Raw genomic sequence first — 21,455 nt, forward strand, 5'->3', positions numbered from 1 at the left:
AAAAATGTAGCAAACCCATAATTGTTATTTAAAAAAAAAAAAAAAAAAAAAAAAAAAAAAAAAAAAAAAAAAAAAAAAAAGAGGGGTATACTTAGTCGAGGGGGACATAGAATAGGCAATTCAGGACATCTGTGCTGGGTACTCAGCCAATGAGGGAAAGGAAGAGTGAGATGTGGGCGGGAAATTAGGATAAAAAGGGGCTGCGACCCCTAACAATTTGAGAGACCCCACAAGAAATGCCCTATGGCCTCTCCCTTTATTTCAATAGAGTTACACAACTCCTCTGTCCCCTTTTTGGGCATAAACCTCCGGCGCTGTGAATTTTTCCACTCCAAGCTTCGCAGGTCGACCTTCACCACGCTGTTAGCCCAACCCAGAGCCGCAGGGCCCATCCTTAATTCCAGCAGGAAGCCGAAATCTTGRGAGTCACCTTCAGGTGAGTGAAGGAGGCGACTGTGGCGCTGCGCAGCAGAGCTGGGACAGCCCCGGGCCAGCCCCAGGAGCGGAGCAGAGCCGGAGCGGAGCCAGGCCCGAGCCTCCCCCGAGCCCGGTGCCACTGCCAGCGCCAGCCGGGGGGCACCGACCGACAASCACCGGCTGTGCCCGCTCGTCCTGCGGTAAGCACGGACGGACGGGAGGAAGGAGGGCCGGCAGAAGGAGGGGAGGAGCCGGCGGAGCTCCGCCGGGAGTTGGGAATCGGGCTGCGGGCGTGGGGAGCGCGGTTGGAGCGGGCGGAGCTGAGCTCGGGCCGGAGCGGTCTCTGCGGGCAGCGAGCCGGCCTCAACATCCACTACCGTATGTGTATCTATGTACACACATATATATACATACATTTGTGTTTTTAAAACAGAAAACTAAAGCTTTTTTTTTCCCCTTCTCCCCCCTCCTTTCTTGAACACTTCCCCAAGTGCCGGTGGGAGTTAAAGAGGTCAACAGCATTTTTTTTTTTTTTTTCAGTCCATCTGAATTTCACTGCGTAACTTACTCATACTTCTCCACGGGGTTAGCAGGATATTTCCCCCTTGTGCAACACCTACTGTTTGGTTTTATAAACTCTCCGTGATGTTTGTTTTTTTTTCTTAAGCTTTGCAGCCACACAAGCTACGTGTACAGTTCATTTCTCAGGCGTGATTTGCTGCTGAAGTCTAACTCCACTGTGGGATTCTACGAGTCAATTGCCTTCGCGCTTTTAAYGCCAGAAATTTAGCATATCTACGATAACCTAATTAGCATTCGGATTATCTAAAAGATATCTGAGAAGTTCGGAGGTGTCTCAGAGGGGCACTGCGGACACAATAAGTGGTAGTCCTGTCAAAGGGGAAATTGAGCTTGTGCATTTTAAAATAATTTAATGAGATAAATTGATTTCATAGCCGTGATGATTTCTAAAGACTTAATTCATACAATGTTTCAGTTGCTACTGCTGCACCTGGAGCAGATGAAATTGGCCGGRTGAGGCTGTTAAACYCCCACCTGCCTGCCCTGGCCATAGYAGGTGCCACACAACAGCTTCAATCTCATCAGTTAAMTTCACATCTGTATCTTTTCCCACCACATTGTTGGTTTAGTACAATTACCACTCAAATAATTGTGTGAATGTCCCTCTGTTCACCAAGCACYGTGCATTTTTGTGAACAATATCCAGAAGAAACTAAGAAATTARTCATGTGGGCTCACAGAGTATAATGGAGAAATTCAGAACACATAAGAAATGTCATCCAGTCCAGTGATCTGTCTCAGGCAGTGGAGAGTGGAGATGTGATTTAGGGAAACTGGCTTATCCCTTAGCTTCTCACTGGTGTTCCTGCCACCAGCAATGGCTTTCTCAGGGACACCATATATGTTTGAATCCCCTCAAGAGCACATTTGCCTGTTGTAAAATTTMTTGTTGCTTCCACTGGCTGCCCTCTAGATCTAACGTTGCAGAGAGGTTTTGTGTTCAATTTAACTGCTCCCTTCATCATTCTGTGAAACTCAGCTGTAGCCTCCTCCAAGCTTCTTTTCTCTAAACAGTCCCAGACATTTCTTTTGCCTCCCCTGAATAGTGGTAGCTCCATTCACTTGGCCTTTTGAACTGCCCTGGCAGAGATCAAGAATTTCTGTAGTGCTAAAGCAATATCCTGTGTGATGGGCTCAGTACTTTTCCTCACAATGGCCAACATTTTGTTGGCTTTTTTGTCTGCCACCAAAAAAAAGGAGAGGTGAAAAGTTCTATAGCTGGTAAGAATATATGGTTATTAATGTATATTTTAATTGTCAGAACAATTTACAAACATGTGAATGATAGTTCCCATGTGGCTGCAGTTGTAATTTCAGTGTAGTTGTTTCAGAATCTCACTTCTTTTTGTGTGGATAGATAGAAAATCCTGCATAGGTGAGATGCTCTTAAACAGAAAGAAAAATATTTTAGACAATAGACAGGGCATATACATCAGTGTATGAATTCTGAATTCTTTGAGTATACAAGATGAAGCAAGTAGGATTCTAAGGTGATCACTAAATTGAAAAAAAAAAAAGATAAGCAATGTGAACTCTTGAGCCTAGGACCCATTTACTTAAACTGCTTCATTGCTATGCAAAATCATCAGGCTTATTTGGAAAATTAACTTACTAGTGCAAGAAATGCACATAATGCTTTGCATTTTGATGGCTTAAAAATTTAACTGCGAATAGCCTTCTGACGACTGATTATGCTACACTTTGGGTCACCTGGGTGCTCCTGAATGGGTGCAGGAGAGGATGTTTCAAAGAGYAGCTTTATATATTCATTATTGCCCTCAGCTGTTGAGCTGGGATTGTTGCCTCTGGCAGTAACTTGTAGATGAAATTTCAGAGGAAAGTGAGGCCTCCTGCACTTAACAAATTGAGCAGTTCTCTATATTGCAGAATTCCTTCTTGCTTCCTTGGAGGTGGTCAGGTAAGCCTTGACACATAGAAATACAGCCTTCTTAGTAATGTTTTTTTGTGNTTTTTTTTTTTTTTTTTTTTTTTTTTTTTTTTTAGTGCTTTGCTAGGAGGCCTGTTTACTATAAATGTAGAGCCAGTGAGGTATTTATGATGGTAAATAGTTATCCCTTCTTTGAAACCCAAAAGTAAGCTGTGGTATATGGGATGCTGATATTTTTCCTTTGGTCTTGCTGTATATTCTAGAAATCCTGCCTTATGCCCTGGTTGATATTTATGATTATTTTGCATCTGAGTGTTCTGCTRTAGTAGTTCTAGGTGTTTCATTAGCTTGCTGCCTTTTAAAACCAGCTTTATAAGAGCAGATTTTAGTGTTTGAAGATGCTTTCTTTACCCACTTAAATTTATYTCCCATTTCTGTGCAAGCTCTATTTCTAAGATCTGCCTTAGGATATAGTAGGTCTGTTTTGCTAGTTGTAAGAAAATTACAAAGACGTTGATAGACAAAAAATCACTCTGAATAGCTTCTCAACAGGAACTCTTGAAATTCTAGCAAGAGTTTGTTTTGACAGACAAGTTGGTGCTTGCACTAAATCAGGAGTTTGTTTAAAAATAGGCACCCGGACTTGCAGTTCTGCAGGAATCCTCTATTTCTGTGGATCAATATATTGTTCATTGTGGATGACTGATTTGTTAATGCAAACAGAAGGCTGGTTTGGCTTACAATGGTTTAGATAAGTGTAGAAGAAAAAGGAGTTTGTTTATTTATTAGTGTGATATGGGCACAAAGAATAGGAAGGGAGTTGTCAGTGATCACTAGGGATTATTGGAGAATTCTAAAGATGGTACTGCAGTAACTACACAACACCAGGAGATGATTGTGTTCTCTTGAGCTTGTGGAAATTGTGCATTTAGTAAATGCACAAATAGGGGTGTTAAAAATACGGGAATTTACTGTTGATGTGCATGAATAGTGGTTTCTGTATTCCATGTTGCCAAGTTGTTGTATTCTTTGTTGCTGTTCTGGCAATAGGCAGCCTGTAAGCATGATTATTTTGCAAGATGATTAAGAATATTAATAAAATATAATATTCTTAATATTAGGAATGCTAAGAAAAATAGATAGGATATTACCATGGGAGTGTCTCTGTGGATAATTTATTGGCTGGACTGTGGGACCAGACACTTCTGTGCTCCATTGTGTAATTCCAGTTACAAACTTGCATCAACTCATAGGCTTAAAAAATGAGTTGTTGGCTTAAATTCACAGGCACTGTTCTGTGTGTGTGGAGAACATAATATTTTAAAACTTATGCTTCAAATAATCCTGCTCAAATTTTTCACAGTTCAAAATTGTTGAAAACAATGCCATATTCATTGTTAACTGGAGATTTAATATTTGCGTGTATTTCAGACTACGTGAGTCCTGTGCTCAATTTATTATTCATATTTTTTGTGCCTCCTCCCTGCGTATTTTGTGGCGAATTTTCTTTAGTGCCTTTCAACTGCAGATTTTCTGTAGCAGTAGAGCAGAAAGAGTTGGGATTGGAAACTGAAAACAGAAAATGGGGTTTATTCAGAAGGAAAGACTCATTATAAGCAAATTCAACTAAAAGTCATATTTAGGTTGATTTTAGAGATTTAACTGATGAAGGGGTTTTGTTGGTTCTTCTGTGGAGGKGAATTTCCCCACTGATACATCCTGAAGTAACAGAATGGCAAAGTGAAGTGTTGTGCTTTGCTTTGAAGGATTATAACCTCAGGAGAGGAAGGACATTTCTGCTGAGGCTGCTTTCTCAGGTAGCCACCAGGGCATTGRAATTTGGGCCACAGACATACTGCACTTTTCTGAGAGGTAACTTGTTCACAGATAACTTTAGTTTTGCTGGAAAAGTTACTGTCTGAACAAAAATGAAGAAGAAATACTAAGTACCCACAAATAAAGCAGATCTATCTTAAGAAAAGAACCTGGTGCATTGTTAAATGAAGTTTTGTTGTGCTTTGAGCCATCTTCAAAGTCAGTGAAAAAGCCCAGATGGTTTTTATTGTGTTGTATAAATTGCTGCTGTAGCGAATACTTTTAGTGAGCTTGGAGGTGATTTGATYTTGGGGTTTCTTTGAAGCTGCAGTGGCACTTCCATTCTCTGACTAAAAGTCTGGTGTGGGGATTGGAAGGTGCAATTTCACAGTTCTGATATGCTGCATCTGATAGGAAATCATGTGTTGTGTTAATGGCTTTCAGTGAAAGTCAAATCACTGGAATTTAATAATAATATGCCTCACTGTGTCATCCTGAAAAAGCTGTTTTAGAGGGTCACAGCATCATATTGGGCTATGTTTAATATATATGTGCCCCTTGCAAAATTCTTCTTKGTTGGAGTAACTTTTTGATGAGTAAATAAAATACTGTCCCAGACTGTCCATTTTTCCTCACCCAGATACATAAGTTCATTATTAAAGTGAAGGTGGAGATATACAGGTAAATATTTATCACCTTTGTGGAGGATTGGTTTTGGTGACAGCACATGCTGRCAACTGACTGACTGGAATGACTTCTGTTATGGCAGCAGCTCTTACCATTTACAGCATGAGAAAATCTGATATCCAGTCATATTTTTAAGGGATATTTGTGTGCTGTGGTTTGCTAGGATTTGGGTCAGCTAGTAAATATAATTTTTATTTTCTGACTTTGAAAATCTGTCTCGCACCTATCATATCCTTCRTGTYACTTGGTGTAACTTAGCTGCACTCTGTGTATCTACATGAATTTATATAAGCTGCTGATGTGGCCCAGTGAAAGAATGGGCAGCTTTGAATTTGTGCAAATCTTAATTTCATCTAAATTAATCTAGATTCAGCCTCACAGGAGGAGATAAYGGTTTAATCCTGTGCTAGGATTTGGTTTATTTTTGCTTTTTTTGCAGTAATTTTCCCTCAAGGGTGAGTGCCTCATAGCGTGCACATATCAGTGTCTTGTCCTCCAGTTTACTAATTTAACAGCTCATGAATCAGACTGTGCTGCTCAGCATTCCATTTTGCTGCTGATAATTAATCAGATATGGCTCTAATTACYGACTTTCAGCAGAACTTCACTGTGGTCATCTGTAACATCATCTGTTATTGACATATTGTAGGAATATAGGCAACCAAAGAGGAAYTTGCAGGAATTTTCTAATAAAAATTATAACGATTTGTCCATCATTAAGGCTTTTTTATATAGCTTAAATGTGGCCTCCTCATCTGAGGGTAAYTGCCCTTTTCTGTATTGCCACAGGATGTCCCTGTTGTTGGAAGCTTCCCAAACTGCAGGCACTCAGGAGGGAGGACACTGGCATTTCTAGGAATGCACTGCTTGGTCAGGGCTGTGTCTGAAATTTCCTCCAATGTTGATTTCTCAAAAGAGCTCAGCTGAAAAAGCAGTTAACTCTCTTCTTTTTTTCTGTTATTTTGAGTGGTGTTTTGTTAAAATCCCTTAGGTAGTTAATACCAGCTGAGATAGCAGCTGAATCAGAAAGTTTTGCTTGAAATATTAAAAGTTGTCCTAGGCCTGTTGATTAGGTTTAGGTACGCTACATTTGGGATAGTAAAAATAAAAACACTGAATTTTTTTAAAACATGCATAGATATTATATAGCTAGAGATRTATAGGGTGTGTGAGGGAGTTTATATATGTTTGTATATATATATATATATATATGAAGCCCTTTTTCATTACAAGTTTATTTACTATTAGTACACTATTGGTTTGTTGTTGTGGCTCTTTTTTTTCCTGTTTTTGTTGTTATTGGTTTGATTTTTGAGTTTCCATTATCAGCAATGTCCAGTTGTTGTTAAAAATTACTGGTTAAAGTCTTTCCCTGGAGTTTCCAGGGTGTAAATGAGTAATTCCTGCAATCAAACCATCCAACACCCTTGTTTCAGGTGAGGAATAGACTATAGAATTGAAAGCAAATCAGAATAAATAATTCAGGTGAGATGGCAAATAAAAGAACAGCTTTGGAAATATAAACTGCACTTCATCAGAGCAGAAGAGAGCACAGGAGAGCCATGAACCAGCAGATGAGAGAGCTCCCATTCAGATGTTAATGTTTTGCTCAGTTTCACAGCAGAGACCTTTCCCTGTACAATGAAGATACATTTACAGAATTGCTGATACTGAACAAAAGAATATTTTTGTTTTTTTTTTCTTTCTGAATAAAGAACCTGTAGATTTTGGATAGAGTTTTTCCCTAGGAGTTTWTGTGTCTACCCTGGGACAGTAAACCTGAGGAGAAAACAGTGTGCTGTGAAAGGAGCTTCCTCCAGCTGCTCCCATCACGGACCATTAAACTGTTGCTGACTTTCAATGACTCTACAGCCAGCAAGGCTTTTCTTCCCAGTTTKTCCCCCTAGTATGATGGAAGATACGAGAAATGAGGAAAGTACATTATAAAACAATCATTATAGTACTAGATTCTGAAGGTACWGGTAGCACTTAATGTTTTAAAAAATTTTCTCTGTTAAAGTTTTYGAACTACTAACTTGTCACAAATGATAATATTAACACTTGTTGCTTGGTGCACTCAGTTCTGTTCCATKGCACAGTCCCAATCTTCAGGTTGTAAAACCTCTGTAAATGAATTGATAGAGTTGGCAGCTATAAACATCAACGTGACATTGATTTAACCATTATTATTAAATTTTTCTAAGTCAGAGAAGGTGGAGGGGAAGGGACTGTAAGAACTGYGAACAGTGAGAGGTAAACTCTGAGCTACAGGGCTTTGGTACAATGCAGGTGGAGAATGAGATCTGGCTAATGAGAGCACACAATCTGTGCTGGGTTTGGTCTGTTATCCCAAACTGGCTGCTGGAGTTTGGGATGCGAGTATCTTCTGCTGGATGACTGTTCCATTTGGTGGAGAGGTAAGGGTGGAGAGTAGGGAATGTATGAAACACAGCTGGGAGCATTGCAGAGATTTCAAATCCTAAGAAAAGATATTGAATTTGAAGACATGTCTGTGGGACACAATCGTTTTTATCCTGCCAGTTAAATTCTGGATTAGTTGTAAAAAGAGTTATGCAAATAAGTAGCTCCAAGCACAGTGGATTTAAACTGATTCCTGCTTCATATTTAGTAGATGACTGATAGCTTAAGTAAATTATATAAAGGTTGTTTGTAAACACCCCTGCAAGGCTCCTACCACTGCTCCCCACCCATTCACCCATTGTTAATGGCCCTGGGGTGTTCCTGAGACAGCTGTACTTCCTTCTGCCTGYTGTTCCCTGTTGTGATCCACTATCCAATGCTCTGCAGTCCAACAAAGGAGCTACACAGGCCAATGCTAATAATCTGGCTGGAAGTATCTGCCAGCTGGCTGACCCCCAGCTGCTGCCTGCCCAGCTCTGAGCAAGTCAGACCTGTAGGATTGGTTTTGTCACATGTTACAAAAAAAAAAAAAAAAAAACCTCTGTTTTTGCACTAGGCCTACAGGTTCTAAAGTTATCAACGAATAGAAAGACAGAACAAAACCTTGTTCTCCTATAAAAGCAGGTTTTGAGTGAAAAAAAACATGTGAAAAATGTTTTTAATGCCAGTGASAATATGAAGTGCATTCTGGCCATGTCTGTGTGTGGGGAAACAGAARGTTTGTGTTTTAATATCCAAGATGAGCTGTGTTTCTGAGCAGGCAGTTGCTGAATGCTGTGACAGGGCTGTTTGGATACTCCAGTGGTGCTYCAGCAATACCCAGTTCTGAAAGCAGTGCTCCTTTTAGTGCAGGAACAATCGGCTCTTTCTCAAGTTTGTCTTTCCTTTTAATTTTTTTTTTTTTTGTTCTTCAGGGAGGATTTGTAATGTTTTGCTGTCAGGATGAAGAGCAGGATCCCTGTCATCCTTCTGGCCTGTGGCTCCTTTAACCCCACCACCAACATGCACATGCGTTTATTTGAGCTGGCCAGAGACCACCTGCACCAAACAGGTCAGTGAGGGCTTGTGAGCATCACACACACAGGGAATGGGAAAAGCAAGAAGGGTTTTTAATACTCACTTAGATAAGCTTTTGCTTTACTAGCTTAATTTCACTGTTCTTTACTGGTATTAAAACAAGGTTTTCATAGGATATTCAATGTAGAAATTCTGACATTACTTCTTCCTTTGGCTGAGTGTATAAACAGGTATAATGAGTGTTCATGTAAAYAGAGGAGAAATTTTATCAGCTGTTTTAGGATTCTATTTATGGCACTGGCTGAGCCTTGTGAAAGGGTATGGTTAATAATTTTGAAATTTAGGAAAATCATTTATATTGTAATTTCATGTTTTTATGATACAATGTGTTACAATATGAAGAAGGGTTCCAGGTAGCAGTTTTGACAGCTGGAGGAAACCMGAGAAAAGATGAAATGCTAATTATTCATTATCTATCTTCACTAAGAGGCACTTTATCTATCCTTGAAAAAGATCAGAAAAGTGAGATGTCATCGGGCTAGAATGTTTTGGCAACAAAGGAGAAAGGTGGGTAACATCAGGAATTTAAGCAAGAATCAGAAATGCTGCTGGAAAGCCTTGAACTCTAAGCTTGATCAGCTCCTTAGCTGCTCAGGGGTTTATATTTTTTTTTCCATCTGGCAGCTAAAATATGCACTTCTGTTTCTGGAAGTGGTTGGGAGGGAATCATTGTTTATTAGAATCTGACAGAGAAGTTCCTAGGGATGTGGTTCAGTAGGAACCTGAACAGCAAATAGTAGAAGGAATTTGGCTGTCAAATTGAGCAGGGCAGAGAACCTGGTAACGCTCTGATACAATTGTGCAGTAAAAGCAGCTGCTACACACTCAGAATATACAGTGAGAATACTTTGATTGGCATGAGGAAGAATCACAGAGCTGGCTCTGAGGGCAGCCTCCACAAGTCTCTATTGGCCTATTACTAAAATAATTTGTKGCACCTGCAGGGCTGGAAATAAAGGGTTAAAAAAGATATTTTAATTGACTTGTCTCACTGTCATTTTATAACTGATTCTGCTGCCCAGATATGCAAGGAGTAGAAAGGTACTATGAGACCATTTGGTAATTCTGTTTAAGTCCTAAACTATAGTCCAGTAACATTTCTTTACCTTGAGAGAAGGCTTGAAGTGGGAAATGAATTATTACTGTCTGAATCAATTTGGTGTCTCGTCTGCTCCAGGGTCAGTGTAACAAGACTCCAACCCTTACTCAGGGCAGTTTGCTTAAAGTCTAGTGAAAATCATATTAAAAATGAAATTTTGAAAAGTTGAAATGGAAATTGTGCATTATATTACATTAATGTCAATGCTTAGTTCTGGATAGGGTGTGATTTGCCTTTTGGTTCTTATTTTAATTTGTGAACCTTTACAAGTACAAGTGCTTTATGCATTAAAGAATCTTTCTTTGGTGTCTGGGTTGCCTACAGCGCTGTCTTTGCACTTTGTGAATGTTGACCCAGCATATCTGCAGAGCAAGAATCCTCAGTTTGCTTGAGGAAGCTTTAGCCATCCCAAGCAGAGGTGGCTTTATCTGAGGTAACTCCCAGGGCAGATCTATGTTTGTATGGATGGATACACAAATCTCATATATGGCCCTTCCTGCAAGTGAAGATAGTTTCTCAAGCAGAAGGGGTTGGCAGCGTGCTATAAAAATGATTGATTCTGGATGCCTGTTTTATAGCAGAACCATTCCTACTGAGGAAATTAATTGGTCATTCTTTCATGATTTTAACCCTGTTTCCACTTCTGAGGTTACACAGGGAAGGAGAGGAGAAATTAGGGCATATTTGCTGAGAAGAAGCAGCTTCAGATTGGGAGCTGCTGGTGGGGCTGGAGAACAATGGTTTTACAAGACTAAAGCTTGTGTGACTTGAGGTAGCATTTGGTGATTCCCTTGTCAGAGAATACAGTGCACTTTGGAGCTGACATCCACACTGGATGTCTGAAACGAGGGAGGAATTAATTAGTGTGAGGGGGGATGTTTCCTAGGCTGGGGCAATTGCTCCATTCTGCTGCTGTTTCAGGGGCTCTACTGCACCACAGATCAGGCTGAAATGATGAGTTGTGCAATAGCTTGGCYRGGGCTCACTCCAGTCACCAACCCKGGARGTGTTCAGAAGAKGTGTGGATGTGGCAACTGGGGACATGTTTTAGTGCTGGGTTAATGGTTGGACTCMGTGATCTTAGMGGGCTTTTCCAACYTTAACARTTYTAGGATGCTGTGACTTCAGTCAGGTTTCACGTTGTGAATGACATGACTATCTCTGATGTACATCCTGACTGACATCCCCAGTAATTCTGTCTGCCAGCTTTTTGTACATCACTTCAGTTTCAAATGCTGCCTAATCTTATTTTTCATACATCCCTACTTTAAGTGAGACATTTTATTGGGTTTCTGATKCTTTAAGTGCAGTTTCATTGCCACATGTCAAGTAATTCATCCTTTTTCCGTTAATATCAGCCAATAAATCTTGTCATGCTGCCTTTTAAATACAACACACATAGCTGTGTGTGCCTGAATGACTCAAATTATTCTCTTTATCTGGATTTTCTGTCTACTCATGTGAAATTGGCATTTTACACATCCTCACACGTAGCTAAAATTTTCTGAGATTCAACCCCTTGTTTTAATTTTTTTTTTGAAACTTGCAGTGACCGTGGCAGTCACTTTGCAGTCTGTTAATACCTAATGTCAGGTGCATTTATTTCTCTCTGACTGTATTTTCATTTGACCATAAAGACCAAAGAAATAGTACTAGAATCAATCTAAGATGTTTTTAACCTTGTTTCCCGAGTGTTGCCAGTGGAGGATACTTACATCACCAAGTTTCCAAGAGCAAAAGGGGTAGAGGGTACAGGAGGAGGGTGTGAAAGACGTTTCTATCTGTGACAAGACAAATGCAAGGGGAAGGTGAAGGATAATGAGTTGGTGTCTTATAAAAAATGGGGAAAATGTGACACCACTAATGGGTTKTGTCAGATGCAGTTCTGGACAGCGGAGCTGAGAAGGAATAATTATCCACAACACTTAGCAGTGTSTTGTGAAAGGAATGAAATCACACAGGCACCAAGTCCTGTTGCTGCTGCTCTGGCTGTGGGGGAAGGAAGAACAGCAGTGGGGTCATTCCTGTTCACTGGGTAGGAGAACACCAGAAAGCTGCAGAGCTTCCCAGCCTATTGTGGATTCTCCTATGACACTGAGAGCAAAGTGAGTAGTGGGTGAGAGTTAAATGTGTGCAAGTGTTTCCTTTATTTAGCTTTCTGTTGTGGTTGTTTACTTTTATTATTTGCTTTTTGCATAATTTCTCACAACGTACTTCAGACTAAGTATCAGAAGAAATTAATCTTAAGAAGCTCCACCAAAATACACAAACAATCTTAGATGAAACTGGCATTTGATAAATTTCCTTAATATKAACAAGGTAATTAAGCATTACAATTTGTTCATGTTGGTGACAATTTTCAGTGACACCTTTATAATAGAAAACTAAATACCTGTTTTCCTTAGTAATCTATTTTAACATGTTTGAGGGACAATTTTTGTTTCATTACTTTTGTTATATTTAGTTTTCTAAGAGCTAAGCAGTTCTCCTAAGTGAGAATATAAATTCATAGTAAGAGGATTTTTTTAYTGCTTTTGGTAGGTGTGTTTTGAAAAACAAAGCCACTTACGAGCCTGGAGGGTTTTTGCACGTATTTAGGACAAGCAATAAAAACATACTTAATGATGAAAACAAATAGAATTTGAACAGAATTCTGGACCAAGAAAGTTTTTTAACAACCTTTAATAATTTGTGGGAGAGAAAAGAGAATTGCAGTGGACATTAAGAAAAGCCCAGGGTGACAGAATTTAATGGTTTCCTCTTTGTGTGCCTACCAAAATTGAGGGGCATATTTGAATAGGTGAACTTTTGAATTCCTGAATAGGAGACAAGTTATTTAGAGCCAGTAATAAAATCATTTCCTATATTTTGACAGCTAAAGCTTGTATTTTTATGTGGAAGGCTCTCATGTGCATCCTGTTTGCATGGTGCTGGGTCACTCAGTTGTGAATATTCTCAAACCATTCCTGTTCCTGCCTCTCTGAAGTGTTACCAACCTTGATTTTTCTCTTAMGTCGGGTTCATTTCTACTTTGGAGCAAGCTGATATGGTGTCAGCTCTTATCTCACCCCACTTATGCAGCTCTAGGCCAGACTAGAGACTGAAATCTTTACAACTCACAAGGATATGGCAGACCCATATCATTTTTGGTTAGCATGATCTCAGAGAAATTTGTTTTTTTTCATTTAATGCATTCATTTAAGATATAAGGGAACAATTCATATCTGTAGAAACTTAAAGAAACAAATGTGGAAAATAAAATTGTGTATGGAAAAGCTTTATTAAAAGTTAATGTAGTAGTGAATTCAAACTGTAGTTTCYTTTCCTTTAAATGAGAAATGAATTTAAACTATAATTTCTCTTTCTTTAAATGATAATTTGTTACAGCACTGTATAATATCACAGTATGAGAGAATAATTGTTGTTCATAAATCTAGTGAAATTATTTCCAATTTCAGATCAAGAGGTGGACCTAATTATATGCACATCTTTGCATGGTTCTGGAAAATTTTATCTTGCTCGTTTTGCCTGTAATGAGAATATTTTAAAACAGAGGATGGTTTGAACTGACATCTTAAGAGGATGTAAATCTCATTGAATCTTAATGCTGTCTTTTAAGTCAAAGTCAGTGAAGTTCTTTTAAAAATTTTATTACATCAAAATAAACGTGATATTACTAGACTGTCATGTTAGAATATGAAATTGTCATGTGCCAGTATTAGAAATACGAGGGGTATTGTTTTCCTTACAAAGCAATAAATGTAGCATGCTGCACGTGAGTTTCTTTGTTAAAACAATTCAATCAGAAAAGAGGATTTTTTTCCTCTTCAGTAACGTATTTTATCATAGTTACTTTAAATGCGTGTGTTACATTTGAAATAATTTTGCTTCATTCCTGATCAGTTGAAACACTTTCTCTCCTCTCAATTTCTTGAGGGTTGCAGCTTATAGTAGTGGTTTATTTTTATTTCCTGATTTGAAGCCAGAACTGCAAAATCTAACAAGAGTCTGTTGTGTTAATGATTGCATTATGTTACAGGAGTAGAAAAATAGGGGCATATTTTCCAATGTATTTAACATGATCAGCCCCATAGAAAGGCATTGAGTGGCTGCTGAGCTGATGTTTGGAGCACAGTGCTCTAATCTCAGTTTGGACTCCATTAGCCCCATCTCTGTGTTTGAATTTCCTGATCTGTCTGCATTCCATGAATCACAGGTGCAGTAACATGCTGTAATTCTTGCTTTAACACAAAGAAAAGGCACAATGATTTTGATCAATAGCAGACATCAGATCTTTAAGTACAAAGTAGTGGTCAGTTAAGTCATCCATTGCTCTGGCTATATCAAAGCTGTACTAATTGGGCTATGAAACTTAATTATATCTAACAATTTTAATAGTTGTCAACATCAATTATGACTGTTGCTGCTTGTTTAAAATTATTCACCCAGCTTTCCTTTTAGGATCATGTAATAGGATAAACATTGATAGTAATTGTGAGCAGTTCACAGAGGAAGAAAATGTTTGCATTCTAATTTCSTAATTTCTGTTAATATATTGAAAACAATACCTATATCAAGTTGTTCATAGCATCTTAATACTTTGAAGTTAACTGTGGAAGTTGTCCTTTGAAGAGGTTGGACTAGGTGAGCTCCCAAGTTCCTGTCTACCCTCAATTTTCAAGATTCTGTGAGGAGGACATAATTTTCTTTTTCATTTATTTTTTCCCAAAGGAAGATACCAGGTGATTGAAGGCATACTGTCTCCTGTCARTGATAACTATGGGAAGAAAGGCTTGGTTTCAGCAAGGCACCGGGTAGCGATGGCTAAACTGGCACTGGAAACATCTGACTGGATCCGGGTGGATCCCTGGGAGAGTGAGCAGGAGACATGGACAGAGACAGTAAAAGTATTAAGGTAATTCCATTATCTATTTTCTATCTTTATGAAATTACTGACTGCCAAAAATCTGCCACATCAATGCACGGAACTTGCTCCTCTAAAACACCCAGGCAAGTCAGGATCCCCCACCAGGAATCTTTCATTTGCAAAGCAGACAAGCTTTCCAAGACCTGTGCAATAACCACAGCACTGCCCTAGTGTCCTTGAAGTGGTTGGATGCATGCAAAAAGCCTCTGCAAAATTACGGTTCTGCAGAAAAGGTTCTTGTCTCTTATGTTACCTCTCTTGGGTTTAAGTGTCTAAGCAGGTAATGGAGAGATCATAATCAGAAAGTGAGTGTACAAATGATTCTGTTCTACAGGACCATCTCTGTTCCAGRTTAGCTGTTAGCAGTGTTATGCCTCCAGGTTTTTATCTATTCCCACATCCTTGTAAAGTTTTCCTATTAACTTTAATGGTAAGTTAAACCCAAGCCCATAACTGCTGATGTTTTCTTCAGAATCTCAGAGTTTGATATGGTTTTGTCCTGGGAGGAAAAAATTAAACAGTTTGACCAAAACTTGGTGCAAGGACCTTGAACCATTTGTTTTCCTATATGGTATTAAATGTGTTATGGTGCAGRGCATGAAAACACAAACTTCTTGTGCTATCTGCTCTTTGGAAGAGATGCTRCAGAAGGTAGCTGATACCATTAAACTCAAAGACTCCATGGAAGTCTACAGCAAATGTGCTGTAAGAGCTATCACTGATTCTTCATTTTTATCCCCATTTTCTAGTTTACTTTGTAAGTGGAGACAGGTGTTCAGGGCTCTAAATTGCACCTTCCAACAGCTGCCCTAAAAGCTCTTGTGGCTCTGTGTGAATGCWGTTAAAAGTCAGACCTTATTTTGCAAAAGCATCCATAAGAATTCAGTATATACATGCCAAACAACTCATGGAGCCTTTTAGATCTGATTTTATTTGCTTTACTGAGGGAACACAGGCATCCTGTTGCTCCTTTTGCCCCTTCCCTCCAGGCAGCCGAAAAGGATCAGGGTAGAGATTTTCTGTCTTTGCAGAAAACTCTGTCTTTTCTGTAATCATAATGGTATATCCCAGWGTGAGAAATCACCAAAAGGTCTGTCCTACAGTATTGCCTGGGTATAGGGTATTTGTCCTAAACTTCAGTCAAACTATTTTCCTCCAGAGAAGCAGTCCCAAATCTTACAGATCAGGTAATCCTACTTTGATTTTGCACAGCTCCAACTGAAGTGAGTACTGCTTGCAAGATTTGGTGTGTAAATCATAAATCCACTTCAGAGTTCTTTAGGATAAGAGGTCCAGTAGATAAAATCTATGTGTCATTTTCTGCTCAGGCCAAGTAGTATCAATTTCGTATGAAGAGGCAAACTTCCCATCTGCCAAGAAAGTGAACCTCTAGTTTTATTAGTAAATTCACAAAATGTTAAAATGGCTGCTTGTTAAGGAAAGCAATGAGCTTATATCTTTTTTTTTTTCCACAAATGTTGATGTGCATTAATAAGTTGAACCGTAATATGCTGAATCTTGTCCCTTGAATGGGGAAGCAGCATTCTGATGAAATGAAGGTGTGTTTTACATTGTATTTTAAGTGTCACAGGTGGGAAAAAGGAAGATATAAAAGAGCTGGTTTTAGGGCTCAATCCTTGCTATATATAAASAGGCAATAGTTTATTGTTGAGTTGTTCTTCACATGCTTTTAAAGTAAACCTACAGGTTCTTCCCTCCTCAAAAAAAAAAAAAAGGACTAACTGCTGCCTTTACTATGAGCTCCCTCAGGTAGGAAACATCAGTAACAATAGAAAGAGATTTTCCTATTGCAAGGCAGAGGTAAAAATCATTATTGTACCTAAATGTCTCTTCGTATCAGTATTTTCAGTTGTACACTTAATTGCAGTAGAACATTTTGTTCTGAAACACACGAATGGCCTTTTCCTACAGTACTTGTTTTAACTGAGTGCGATAAAAATGTCACATTTCATCAAAATCTGTAGATTTTGCAGAGGATCCCAAGTAGTTGTGACATAAAAGAATTTTAAGCAGCAAAGCTCATATCCCACTTATGTCAGTGCTATTAAATGAGTATGGAAATTTTGGAGACTATCCCAAGGCTTTTTTTAGAGGGGAGGAGGGAACATAATGGAGCTATTTTCCACTTACCTGTTGTTTGTGACAAGGAAACAGTATTGTCAGTAAGCAAAGAACTACATTCATTCCTCTTGTGCATTTGATTGGCATGCAGCTATMATAGAGAGTAATTAGAAATTGGCAAAGACCTGCTTTTCTCAACTTCTGTTGAGTTGTGCTTGTGATTGAGTTCTGTAGTTATTCAAAGCTTCATACACAGTTGAGAAAACACTTAAGAAACTGGCAGATGGGTTTGTCCTTTTTGCTGTATCTAAAGTAATGTATCCCTCCCATGGACTGCTGAGCAGAGCTGGGCCAGCTCAGATTTTGCAGTTTGTAASGTTAGTCCTGCAATGAGCTCTTTGCTGAGCACTCTGATTTTTGAATCGTGGCCCAAGAATGTCAGACTACAACACACAGTGTACTTGACTATACATAGCAGCAGCCTGTTTACAGCAAGGCATGATTAAAATTAGAAATGTGGGAAGGCACAGAGCAAGCTCCTGGTACCTACTCTCTGCTGCCATATGTCCCTCACCTCTTGGCTGTGCAGTTCCTTTTGCCCATGGCCGAGCATCAGAAATCGCTGGGGTTGCTCTGCAGCCTATCTGGGTGTAGCTTCTTGACACAYGTGCAATTTATTCCTGTGGCTAAAGTATTTGCATGGTTTGAAGAGTGTGCTTTTCAGTCWCTAAACTGGAAATTCCTTCCTTACCAGGTGTTCAAAAGATCAGCTGGGGCTCTGTACATGCACTGCGTTCAGACTGTTCCTTGTAACTCAGAATCTTTGCTGCAGTTGTAAGAGCTGATGGTCACTGTGGCTATAAATGTGCTACATAGAGACTGGAATGGACTTGATTCTCTGTTTGCTTGTCCTGTTTAACCAGGAGCTTGCTTCCTGAAACAATTTGGGTTTGTGCAAATTTGAGCAACGCCTAAGCCTGGCTCAGGATAGTGCAAGGCCGGGACTATTCTAAAAAGACAAAGTGGTTCTGATTGGGAAGGAAAAGGTCACTGCCATGAGGTAGCAATACCAGCATTGCAGGGGTCACCAGGGAGCAGGAGCGGTGAAAGAATAAAGTAACACAAACCTGGAAAAAGTGTCAGAGAGATCTTTGCCTGCCTTCCTGGATCTGATCTCAGTGAAATTAGAAGCACAGCAGATGTCAAAAGTCTTATGAGAATTTTTAGATTCTCAGAGTTTTGATTCTTTTAATTAAAATGAAAGGGAAAACAGCAAGGTACAAATTCAGGGGACATGTTTTTATGGAGAAGAGGAGGAGAGAGAATGAGAATGTCTCCTCCTGAAAACTGAGCACATGTTATAAAAACACAGTCATGAGAGGTTGTTTTTAGTGAAGAAGTTACAGCTAGTGATCGAAGTGAGAATGTCCTGTTTCAGGCAAAAAACCTCCACCTCCACTATGTTTTAAATGTAGTAACTACCAAAATTGCCATAATGGTAGAATTTCRAAAAGTATTTACAAACCAGGGTACCATTAAGGAGACTGCTTGTGAATTCCACAAAATGTAACTACATTGATACTAATCTCATGGCAGAACAAATTTGCCAAATTCTTAACAAATGGTATTCAAATCCAAAGTGCATAAAAGTAGACCCTGTTCTTGAATGGGAAAGTGCTAGGTAATCGCTTTGTTGCATCTCTGAGAGGATTACCTCACACAGAAGCCTTTATTTTAAATGCAGGCACCATTATAATGAATCGCTCCGAGTGTTCCAGTCCAAGAMGGAGTTCATGAGAAACAAACATCTCACAGAAAGGTCTGCGAGGGATTCCCTTTCTTGCCAGGAGCCAGGTTGGTTTGTAACTGTGAACATGATGCTGTGTTTAGCAGTAAAAACAGTACAGCTTTGACCATAGGAGCTGGTGAGTTCTGAGGGTTGGAGCTGCCTGCCAAAACCAAGCCATGCCAAATACCAACATACCTGCCGGGGCAGTTGTTTTGTAACAGCTCCACACAGATAGGAGACCTTGGAGTTGCATGAATTCTTGGGTTTTATAAGCATCTCTGTAGCTGTGTCAGAGATGTATGTTGTGGCCTTGCTTGTTTTGCAAAGCACAGAATATATGAATAACAAATGTCAAAAATACAGCGATGACTTAGAATTTTCATTCTAGTACTAGACAGTGGACAAAGTGTGTGGATAGCAGAGCAGTGATGCTGATACGTTGATGTTTGCTGCCTTTCTGGCCAGAAAAGCTCCTGTTGGCAGTAGAAGCACGGCAGGCTCTGGAAGCAATGTCAGTTTTCAGTTTCCTATCTAATCATACTCCCCAGCCCTATGACTGGCTGGGATACTGCTGGATTTTTGATACATTGCCTTTTCCTTCAGTATTGTAGCATCTCTTGGACATGAATAATACATTTCAGTTGTTCCTGRTTGTTGATGAGTTGTATCTTTACAGCTGGTAGAGGAAAGAAATTATGCTTTTCATGCATCATTGCTGGAACGTTTCTTACTTTCTGAATCTCTCATTTAAGGTGTTGGTACAAGAATTGCAGATATGCAAACCATCAAATAAGTGAAAAGTGGAGGCAATACCTCCATCCTTCCCCTTCATTTCACATGAATACAAGGCTGTGAAAATAYCTGGTCAATGTTTGTGCAATACTCAGATTGAATAATGATGAATGCTATAGAAAAAGTTTGAGGAAAGAGAAAATTCTGTGCTGGGGCTTAGGACAGCAAACAAGAAATATTGAAAATAAAGAAAAGCAGGGCAGGATGGGGTGGAGTAGCCAGGTTCCACCAAGMCTAATCTTTGTGCTAAAATAATTCTTTTTATTTGCTTCTTCCCACCTTTGGCTTGCTTRAGTGGAGGAAGAGTTCTCCTATAGAAATTACTGTGTACAGATAATATTCAATATTCAAGTCATGATGAAGTAGGTAATAAAGTGGTTGTGACCAGATCCATAAAAACCTAAACTGAATATTTCTTGCAACCTTCTGAAAAAAAAGCCTGGAGTAAAGGTAAATGATTTAAAAAAAAATAGATTTAAAAAAAAAATTTAAACATGATGAGTTAAAATCAATCTTAAGTATAAATTTCCTARAAGACTGAGAAAGGATAAGACATCTCTTATTTCCTTTTGTCTTTCCAGTTCTACCAGAATTAAAGCTGCTCTGTGGGGCTGATTTTCTACAGACATTTAAGACACCCAATCTCTGGAAGGAAGAAGACATCAAAGAAATAGTGGAAAAGTTTGGTTTGGTCTGTATTAGCCGGGCTGGCTCTGATCCATCTCAGTATATCAAGGAATCAGACCTTTTAACTAAATACCAGCACAATATTTTTCTGGTGAAGGAGTGGATTCAGAATGAAATCAGTGCAACGCAGATACGCTCTGCCTTGTGCAGAGGATTGAGTGTGAAATATCTCATACCAGACTCTGTTATTGCCTACATTGCACACCACAATATCTACACAGAAGAGAGCGAGCGCAAGAACGAAGGGAACATGCTTCAGCCTCTCAAGCTGCATAACACACCAATAAAACCTCTGAACGACTGATTTTTGCAGTGTGTGACATGTCAGATCAGGAGTTTTTTTCATGTAAATTTCTTGATAGTTATTAATGAATGGAAAGTACRTCAGTCCAGAATTGTGTGGTGTTTTAAATCCATGAATCTGTATGGTAGTGCTCAATCAAATTGGGATGCTCAGCTGCATAGGTTAAAATATGTAAAGRACAGCTTTCTTGTGAAAATAAAAGAACAGAGATCTTCACAATAAATGTTCTTCAGTAATACTTAAGGGTCAAACATAGTAGTTTGCTAACTTATAATTCTGTAATCTCTACTCTTCTGAAACAGCAAAATATAACGAACGTCAACTTTAGAGAGAGAAAAAGAGAGTGATTTTTGATTAGGGGTAAATTTTGACTTCATAAGACCCTGAATATTTTTTTTATTTTTGGCAGTTTGGCCAAGAGATGGAAATTAATCTTGTTTCATGCAAGCACTTGAAAATGCATGTTCTACTTCTGCCACTTCTCAGCCTGTGAGTTCTGAAATGACACAGTCCTCATTCCCCCATTTGAAGTGGGTTTCTTTGCTTCTCTGATCCAGAGTCTTCTATGACAGCAAGTTATTGCCAAGGCCCCAGAGTAAATATATCCAATAGGGACTTCAGCTGTACCRTAAGAGGCTCAGGATTCAGGCTGTAATGTTAGCTAGAACAATCTGTTGTCTTCTGTGCTGGTTGCCTGTTAYGCTGACTCAGTGTATCTCATTTCTGACAGAAGACATTTTCAAAGATAGAACTCTATAAAGTGCTGTTTCTGTGTTTCAAAGTTGCTTAAATGAGCTGCAAGCATTCATTCGGTTGTGATGTAGCAATTGTACAATACACAAAGCTCCTCAGTCCTTCTTAATACAAGTTTCACCTAACTGCTCCTTC

General features: G+C 39.2%; 1 protein-coding gene across 3 annotated transcripts; it reads left to right on the top strand.

Annotated features, from left to right (window-relative positions):
• Positions 1–243: 243 nt before the first annotated feature.
• On the top strand, positions 244–21,449 carry NMNAT3 (nicotinamide nucleotide adenylyltransferase 3). 3 transcript variants are annotated; one of them, XM_057377469.1, is made up of 5 exons: positions 374–436; positions 8,725–8,861; positions 14,718–14,901; positions 18,740–18,849; positions 20,158–21,449. In XM_057377469.1, the coding sequence occupies exons 2-5, from the start codon at positions 8,753–8,755 to the stop codon at positions 20,565–20,567; spliced, it is 813 nt and encodes a 270-aa protein (XP_057233452.1). In that variant the 5' UTR covers positions 374–436; positions 8,725–8,752; the 3' UTR covers positions 20,568–21,449. The 3 variants fall into 3 exon arrangements, with proteins under 3 accessions (XP_057233451.1, XP_057233452.1, XP_057233453.1); XM_057377470.1 differs by lacking the exon at positions 374–436 and adding an exon at positions 557–617; XM_057377468.1 differs by lacking the exon at positions 8,725–8,861 and having other exon boundaries at positions 244–436.
• Positions 21,450–21,455: the final 6 nt, after the last annotated feature.

This window comes from Malurus melanocephalus, unplaced genomic scaffold (genome assembly GCF_030028575.1).
Source record: "Malurus melanocephalus ecotype Western Australia unplaced genomic scaffold, MMel_1.1 scaffold_317, whole genome shotgun sequence".
Taxonomy (NCBI): domain Eukaryota; kingdom Metazoa; phylum Chordata; class Aves; order Passeriformes; family Maluridae; genus Malurus; species Malurus melanocephalus.